At 40.2% G+C, this 7,500-nt stretch overlaps 1 protein-coding gene and 1 long non-coding RNA gene across 3 annotated transcripts in view; both read left to right on the plus strand.

Annotated features, from left to right (window-relative positions):
* The window catches only part of LOC125048315, a 27,376-nt gene extending 21,784 nt beyond the window's left edge, over nucleotides 1-5,592 (plus strand). For both annotated transcript variants that reach the window (XR_007116818.1, XR_007116817.1), the window contains exon 2: nucleotides 4,966-5,592. This is a non-coding gene — a long non-coding RNA (uncharacterized LOC125048315). The remainder of the gene's footprint in view (nucleotides 1-4,965) is intronic.
* Nucleotides 25-4,657, plus strand: LOC125048314. Its single transcript, XM_047646972.1, has 6 exons — nucleotides 25-182; nucleotides 637-683; nucleotides 1,282-1,414; nucleotides 1,902-1,996; nucleotides 2,899-3,024; nucleotides 3,779-4,657. The coding sequence occupies exons 1-6, from the start codon at nucleotides 74-76 to the stop codon at nucleotides 3,824-3,826; spliced, it is 558 nt and encodes a 185-aa protein (XP_047502928.1). The 5' UTR covers nucleotides 25-73; the 3' UTR covers nucleotides 3,827-4,657.
* Nucleotides 5,593-7,500: the final 1,908 nt, after the last annotated feature.

The raw sequence follows: 7,500 nt of genomic DNA on the forward strand, positions 1-7,500 counted from the left end.
ACGAAAAGAGGGCATATATAAACGTGAACGAAGAAGCCGTGCGCAATTGCACACTGTGTTGTCAGGCACTAACATGGCACTCATCAGGACGACCGCCCTCGTGGCCCTGCTCGCGGTGGGCCTGGCACTGGCACAGGAGCAGACCACAGCTGGAAATACAACTAGCGATAGTAATGATGCTGGTAAGTATGTATAAAATCTGTTCATTAATTCATGTGATATAGATTTTCAATGTTAAGAGATTTAGAAGAAAATACATCGCTGAGATTTGTTAATGTGTGTGTTGCTCTTTCATAAATGTCAGAAATATGTTAATTCTTATAAAAGAAATGAATAAATGACTAAATTCGTAAGTGCACAACAGATGAATGAATGTACTTGTAGGTATTGCCATTCTCAATATAATAATGATAAAAGTTATAACACTAATACTACTAATAATAATAAAGATAGCACTAATAATCATTATAATAACTATTATCATGCATAATTATTATAACAATAATAGCAACACTAATAATTTTAATGTTGATACTAATTTTCATTACCCTCATCACTATTACTGTTATCATTATTATCATTATATCATTATTATTACCACAATTAACGCATCTAATTAATTTTCCTTCCTCCCAGCGGTTCGTTGCGCAAACTCCACTGACAACGCAGAATGTCTCAGACGGGTGAGTTCAATAAATTAAATAATGACAACCGATCAGCTGATTGGTTGACACGTGCGTCTGATCAGCTGATTGGATGATTGACGTCATCGGTGTTATGCTCTTGTCTCCATCCCTTTACTGTGTGTGTGTCTGTTTATATATATGAACGACCTATTTCAAATTCTAATATTACTAAAATCATTCTCGTTTTTGTATCATATTTTTATTAGTATCATCAACATTATTGTTGTCATTATTATTAGTAGTATTATCATTATCATTATCATCATCATTGTTAGTATTAGTATTAGTATCATTATCGTTATCATTGTTATTATTATTATTATTGTTATTATTATTATTGCCATCATCATCACCATTATTTTTAGCATTATTATCATCATTATTTTTATTATTGTTATCATCATCACCACCATCATCATCATCACCATCACCATCATCATCATCATCATCATCACCGTCATTATCATCATCACTATTATTTTTATCCTTATCAGCATCCTTATTATTTATATTATTGTTATCATCATCACCATCATCATAATCATCATCATTCTCACTGCTCTTAACACTATCATCAAAATGATCGTTCCCACAGGCCGAAGTTTGTCGCACAATGTTCCAACGCACACACACATACGACCGCATGGTACAGTCCATACGAGAGTGTGCTGAACAACTCAACATCACTCTGCCTACACCAGCACCTGTCCCGGCCAACAGTGATTCGGGTATGTGAGAAAAAGAGGGGGGAGGAGAAGGGAAGAGGGAGGGAGGGAAGAAAGGGAAAGAGAACGAGAGAGAGAGAGCGAGAGAGAGAGAGAGAGAGAGAGAGAGAGAGAGAGAGAGAGAGAGAGAGAGAGAGAGAGAGAGAGAGAGAGAGAGAGAGAGAGAGAGAGAGAGTGAGAGAGAGTGAGAGACAGAGAGAAAGAGATTGAGAATGTGAAAAAAAAGGAAGAGAAAGAAAGAGAAACACAGAAAGAAACACACAAACTATAACAGAAAGAGAAAGAAATAACCCACAGCTAACAAAAAACAACAAAAGAAAAGTAGATAGATAGATAGATAGATAGAGAGAGAGAGAGAGAGAGAGAGAGAGAGAGAGAGAGAGAGAGAGAGAGAGAGAGAGAGAGAGAGAGAGAGAGAGAGAGAGAGAGAGAGAGAGAGAGAGAGAGAGAAACGTCACCCTCTCGTCACACGATCCCGTTTTCTTTGCAGACCCCGACAGGAGGTACTATAACCAGCTTAAACTCTGGTTCCGCCCGAGACCTCAAGTGAAGCAACAGATTTTCAACTGTGCGCATCAGAGTATGGTAAGCGCTTTGAGGATTGTTTATTAATGTTATCTGTTTTTGTCACTGCTGTTCTTTTTATTATGTTATTATCGTTTTCGTATTTGCAAGGGTCAATGTAATTTTTTTAAAGAATATAGTGAGCGATATATGAGTCAAATTTTTATTTTGATTAAACAGGGAGAAGGTGATGTGAATTTGATTTTTGTTTTGTTTTTGTTTGTCTTTTGCTTTTGTTTTATGTTTCTTTTTTCTCCGTTGTTTTCTCGCCTATACTCTCCCTCTATCTCTCCTCATCACTCATACATTTATTTTCCTTCGTCTTCTTTCCTTCTTATCTCTTTTTTTCCATCCATCTCCTTTTAATCTATCTCTCACACATCTTTCCTTTTCCCCTCCTCATATTTCTTTCCTCTTTCTCCTTCTCATCTCATCTCACATATTTCCTCTTCCTCTCTCATCTCTCGTCTTTTCCTTTCTCTCCTTGTCTCTCTCACGTATTCCTTTTCTCTCTTCCTCCTTTCATTTCCCTCCTTCCTTCTTTCTTTTTCCTCATGCACATCCCTCCTCTTTCATCTCCTCCCCCGCTCCTTCCCTCTCCTTATCTATCTCCACCCTTCCCCCCTCTTTTTTATCTCCCACCCTCTCCTCCGTCCCCCTCTCTCTCACCCCCACCCCTGCTCTCTCCTTCTCTCTCATTTCCCCTTCACCTTCCCTCTCTCTCTCTCATCTTCCCTCTCCCTCCTTCCTTCACCTTCCCTCTCCTTACCTCCCTTCTCCCTCTCTTTCACTCTCCCACGCACATCCATCTAACTCCCTCCTTCCCTCTCCCCTTTCCTTCCCTTTCCTCCCCTCCCTCCCTCCTTCTCCCTCTCCCACGCACATCCTTCTAACTCCCTCCTTTCTTCCCTCCCTCCCTTCAGTTCAACGCAGACGGCACTCCTAGACGCGAGTACTTGAAGACCCGTGTTGTTGTGTGGGTCGGTGAGGACGAGACTGAGCTGGCCGGCTTGTTGAGGAGTAACATCGATAGCTGCCCAGCGCCGTCGGTGAGTTAGGGTGGGATGAGTGTGGGGGGGAAGGGGTGAGTGTGGAGGGAAGGGGTGAGTGTGGGGGGAAGGGGTGAGTGTGGGGGGGAAAGGGGTGAGTGTGGGGGGAAGGGGTGAGTGTGGGGGGGAAAGGGGTGAGTGTGGGGGAAAGTGATGAGTGTGGGGTGAATATTATGAGTGTGGGGGAAAGTGATGAGTGTGGAATGAAAGTTATAAGTATGGGTGAAGGTGATGAATATGGGAGGGAAGTGATGAGTGTGGAGTGGAAATTCTAAGTCTGTGGGAAATTATGAGTATGAGATGGTAATGATAAATATTTGCGATAAATGACCGGTGAATGCAGTGGAAATTTGTGATTTATTAGCAATGGTTGATTGATTGAATGATTGATATGTAATGAAAGAAATTTGCAAGTGATGAGTGGTGATAACTGGTGATGATTTTATGAAAGTGTGCAGAAAGGTGATGGAATGTAGTCTTTGAAACACAAGAACAGGAAAGAAATGTGGTTAAGGAGATGATGTAATGATATAGTAAAAATGAAAATGAGAGTAATAATAATAATAATAATAATAATAATAATAATAATAATAATAATAATAATAATAATGGTAATAATGATAACAATAATAATGATAGTAATAATAATAATGTTAAAAATAATAAAGTGAAAAAGAAAGGAAAACGGATTAGGAAATCGCAAGGAAAATGTTAATCAGAATACTGATCAAAACTTTATTTTTTTACTCTTCAGCGTCGTCAGTACCTATCCTGTGTCTTCGAAGCCTGCTACACTCCTTAGGGAATGTTCTCAAGAAAATCCTTAGAAAGCCACGGAAAATGCAGTATTTTGACTTGAATAAGACTGACGCTCATATTCGGAGACACTTCGGACACCTTAATCGGAAAGCTGGACCAACATATCGCGCTCGTCAGCCAATCACCGTCGACCTGTTTCATGCCGTAGCTAATCACCGTAGACCTGTCTCATGTCGTAGGCAATCACCGTAGACCTGTCTCATGTCGTAGCCAATCATCGTCGACCTGCCTCGCGTCGCCGCCAATCAGAACCATGGTGGCGGCGGACCTTCATCGGACCTCGAAGTGTGAAAGTGAGCGCTACAATTAACTGCTTCATTTTCCTTCTCAAGACACTAACGGAACTTGAGAATGTCGGAACTTTGTGTGGTGCAGCGGTAGCGATCTCGTGTAGCAATCTTGCTGACCTGCGTTCGAATCCCTCGCAGCCAGTGGATGGTAACCCCGGCCATTCCTTGCACACAGGGGATAACTTAGAAGCAAAATAAAATAGACAGTATGTCACACCGAGAATATCCATTGTAGCAAAGGGAATCAAACTAAACCTTATTACAGTATATTACCAGAGACTTACTGATATTCATATGGTGATCAAATGTTCGTCAGTTCCTATATATCATATAAAGAAAAGCAAACTAATATTATCTGCATAACATTAAAAAACAAACAAAAAAACATTGCTTTCGTTATGCCTCACGGTTGTCAGCGTTGATATACACATTAATCCATATCCATTTCCTTTGTTTTCTTATATTTACCTTTCACTCGACAGCCTATTTCGGGGAAACAATTAATAAAGATAAGTAATCAAAAACAAACGTTCATTTTCCTTATAACTGTATCTATAATGGATGTCCATCATGCTCATAAAGGGATCTAGTCTTGTAATTATGTTAGAGACATTGGTAATATTAAAAGGAAGTAGTTAAAAGAAAGTATTTCCTTATATATATATATATATATATATATATATATATATATATGTATGTATATACACACACACACACACAAACACACACACACACACACACACACACACACACACACACACACACACACACACACACATGTGTGTAACTAAGAAAATATACTGAGAGCAGAACGGAAACACATTTACACGAGTTGTGTGTGTGTGTGTGTGTGTGTCTGTGTGTGTGTGTGTGTGTGTGTGTGTGTGTGTGTGTGTGTGTGTGTGCATATATATGTGTGTGTGTGTAACTAAGAAAAGATACTGAGAGCAGAACGGAAACACATTTACACTAGTTGTGTGTGTGTGTGTGTGTGTGTGTGTGAGAGAGAGAGTGTGTGTGCTGTGTAAACTTTTCTGTAAACATTAAGTTAGAGACGTGGGTATTTTTGAAAGGAAGTAGCTGAAACAGATGTTTAGAAAGACAGAAACATAAACTTCTCAGCAAACAAACATATAAGCAAAACACACACACACTCACACACGAACGCATGTATCCAGATGAAAGGAACGAATGATATCGTGACGTTTGTAGTTGCGCGTCATGGAGGGGGGGGGGGGGTCAGTCGTTCGGATAGCAAGGGGGGAGGGGGAGGAGGGCATTAAAGATAGAAGGAAAGATTACGGTAGAAAACATGGCGGAAAAGCAAACTAATATTCTCTGCATCACATTAAAAGAAATATATAATTTTCTTTCGTTATACCTTACGATTGTCAACGTTTTATATTTTTTTTCCATATGTTTCTATTTTTCCCTAAGTTAATAAACAAATTAATCCATATTCCATTTCCTTTTTTTTCTTCTTATATTTACCTTTCACTCGACAGCAGTGTATCCCCATTTTTGCCCTAAAGATAAGCTAAAAAGACGACTTGTAAGAGGTGGAGGCTGCATAGCATAACTTAAGGGTACTGCAAGTTTCTCGCATAAAGTTATAGAGCGACGAGGAAGTCTCATCACACCCTGTCAATATCGACGCCTCCAGCCTTTAATACATGAGTTAATGACCTTCGCATATAGAGGATATACAACATATCTTACTTCATATTCAACTACGCCGTTTTCCTGGTATCTTTCTTGTCCTGTTATCGGGGCCTAGTACGAGGGATAAAGGGGATTTCCACATGTTGATTTCCTTTATAAATATATGTTGGAGTTCCTAGATTCATCAGAATATAAAGATGCGTTTTTAAAAAAACTATAATGACGAATTTAAACGTACAGGAAATATTAGATTTCTCTCTGTATCTGTGTTTCAATCCATAAATTGTCATATGTATGCACGAAGATTGTATCTATTAAATCTACTCAATATCTCAACTCCAAGCGGATTATCGGTAACGGAAAGTAACTAAGAAAATAATACTAGGAACAGAACGTAAGCCCATTTACACGAGTTTGGGGTGAAAATCTACCGTTTTCTGTGCCAAGAAACCTCTCGAAGGGGAAACTACTTAACCAGGGAAAGGCCTCAAGCAAGATAATATGAAGTAAACTTTCTGAACCTCACAACAGAGTAGAGGAAGAAAGAGAGAGAGAGAGAGAGAGAGAGAGAAAGAGAGAGGGGGGGGGAGGGATAGGAAGGGAGAGAGAGAGAGACAGAGAGAAAGAGAGAGAGGAAGAAAGAAAGAGAGAGAGAGAGGGGGGGGGGGAGAAGAGAGACAAAGAGAGAGGGAGAGGGAGGGTGATAGAGAGAGAGAGAGAGAGAGAGAGAGAGAGAAGAGAGAGAGAGAGAGAGAGAGAGAGAGAGAGAGAGAGAGAAAGAAAGAATAGGAGAAGGGAGAGGGAGGAGAGAGGAGGGAGAGGAAGGAGAGATGAGAGAGAGAAGAGAGAGAGAGAGAGAGAGAGAGAGAGAAGAGAGAGAGAGAGATAGAGAGAGAGAGAGAGAGAGAATGAGAGAAGGGGAGAGAGGGAGAGGGAGGGAGAGAGAGGGAGAAGAAGGAGAGAGAGAGAGAAGGGAGAGAGAGAAGAAGAGAGAGAGAGAGAGAGAGAAGAGAAGAGAGAGAGAGAGAAAGAGAGAGAGAGAGAATGAAAAAAATTAGGGGAGAAGGGGGGGAGAGGAGGAGAGGAAGGGGGAGAAAGGGAAAAGAAAGAGAAGAGGAGAAGAAGAAAAGAAAAAAAAAGGGGAAAGAGAGAAGTGAGAGAAATGTAAAAAGGGGGAAGGGGGGGAAATAAGAGGGAAAAAGGGGGGGGAGAAGAAGGGAGAAAAGAGAGAGGAGAAGAGAGAGAAAAAGAGAAAGAGAGGGGAGAGGGAGAAAGGGAAAGGGAAAGAAGAGAGAGAAAAGAAGAAGAAAAAGAAGAGAGAAAGAGAGAGAAGAAGAGAAGAGAAAAGAAAGAGAAAAGAAAGAGAGAAGAAAGAGAAGAAGAGAGAGAGAAAAGAAAAGAAAAAAAAGTGAGGAAGAGAGGAAAGAAAGAGAGAAGAGAGAGGAAGACCGAAAACCGACGAAGAGAGAAAGAAAGAAAGAGAGAAAAGAGAAGGAGAGAGAAAGAAGAAGAGAAAGAGAAGAGAGAGAGAAAAAAAGAGAAAAAATAAAAAAAAGAGGGAAAAAGAGGGGGAGGAAAGAGTGAAGAAGAGAAAATAAAAAAAAAAGGGGAAAAAAGAAGAAAGAAGAATAGAGTGGGGTTTGGGCGAATTTTTTCTTCGCCCGGGGCCTTTTAATATGGCCCCTTGTCACTTTTACCGCGTCTC

The sequence above is a fragment of the Penaeus chinensis genome, chromosome 43 (genome assembly GCF_019202785.1).
Source record: "Penaeus chinensis breed Huanghai No. 1 chromosome 43, ASM1920278v2, whole genome shotgun sequence".
Classification (NCBI taxonomy): Eukaryota; Metazoa; Arthropoda; class Malacostraca; order Decapoda; family Penaeidae; genus Penaeus; species Penaeus chinensis.

Bases quoted from the DNA above. Each gene is read 5' to 3' on its own strand.
- LOC125048314 (XM_047646972.1), top strand. From the start codon at position 74: ATGGCACTCATCAGGACGACCGCCCTCGTGGCCCTGCTCGCGGTGGGC. The intron at 684-1,281 runs GTGAGTTCAATA...TCGTTCCCACAG, and splicing joins ACGCAGAATGTCTCAGACGG to GCCGAAGTTTGTCGCACAAT. The intron at 1,997-2,898 runs GTAAGCGCTTTG...CCCTCCCTTCAG, and splicing joins ACTGTGCGCATCAGAGTATG to TTCAACGCAGACGGCACTCC.